General features: G+C 40.6%; 1 protein-coding gene across 1 annotated transcript in view; it reads left to right on the top strand.

Annotated features, from left to right (window-relative positions):
• Nucleotides 1–244: 244 nt before the first annotated feature.
• LOC107098923 (myelin transcription factor 1-like) overlaps nucleotides 245–944 on the top strand; it is a 39,900-nt gene continuing 39,200 nt past the window's right edge. The window contains exons 1-2 of the mRNA XM_015396814.1: nucleotides 245–278; nucleotides 361–426. Coding sequence (XP_015252300.1) covers nucleotides 262–278; nucleotides 361–426 — 83 coding nt within the window. The 5' untranslated portion in view covers nucleotides 245–261. The remainder of the gene's footprint in view (nucleotides 279–360; nucleotides 427–944) is intronic.

Raw genomic sequence — 944 nt, 5'->3', positions numbered from 1 at the left:
AAGTTCCCCATCAATAAAATTCAGTGATCAACTGTGGAAACACTGTTTAGCAGTTTCAACCTGATCCCCATCATCTGAGGTAGAACCGATCAAATCTGATTGAATTTAAAGATCTGCAGCTTCAAATGAACAAACATATGTGTGAAAACTCAAGTGACTAAATATTTTAGTGCTTAAATAAAGTGAGACATAAATTGTGTTCTTGAATCTAAGCAAAACTTTGCACTTTCCTCTGTGTCAACAGAACAAGTTGGACAAACAATGAAGCTGGAAATAAGGTAAAAACAATGACGTCCTTTTTCTGAAGCTATGACCTATAATCATCCCAGCTCAGATGTTTCTGTGGTTCTGTGTCAGCAGCAGCTGTCCCACACCGGGATGTGATGGCAAAGGTCACGTCAGCGGGAGATATTCACGGCACAGAAGGTAGGATTCATCACTTCCAGTCCTGGTGAACAGGTAGTGTTTGCTCACATTAACTATTCACTCACTTTTTCCCAAAGGAAGCAGAAAAGAAGTGGCACCCGATAGGATTGATCATCAGCTTCATAAATGCGTTCAGATTCTATCTATAGTTGTTCTTCTTGTTCTCTGGGAACCTGATTGGAGAACCTAAATGCTTTTTGCAAAGGAAGAATAATACTAAGAGGGCATGTTGAGAGTGATCTACAAAGATCCAGAGCGATGAATAACAGCGTATTCCAGTAAAGTCAGTAGTGGAGTGGTCCCTGGAGCAGTGGGGATACTCACCATCTTTTCTAATGCAGCCCAGAAACAAGGACCTGTCAGAATCTCTGTGTCAGGATTTGGTTTAGGATAGTTAAGGACCCAAAAGCATAGGCAGGCAGGCAGAGGTGAATTTTAAGTAGATTTAATGATGAGTACTAAAACTCCAAAGTCCAAAACCACAGGCAACAGGAATCCAAAATCCAAAAGAAAACAAA

This window comes from Cyprinodon variegatus, unplaced genomic scaffold (genome assembly GCF_000732505.1).
Source record: "Cyprinodon variegatus isolate N-32 unplaced genomic scaffold, C_variegatus-1.0 Scaffold822, whole genome shotgun sequence".
Taxonomy (NCBI): domain Eukaryota; kingdom Metazoa; phylum Chordata; class Actinopteri; order Cyprinodontiformes; family Cyprinodontidae; genus Cyprinodon; species Cyprinodon variegatus.
The sequence above is the reverse complement of the archived record's forward strand: the minus strand, read 5'-3'. Positions and strand labels throughout refer to the sequence as shown.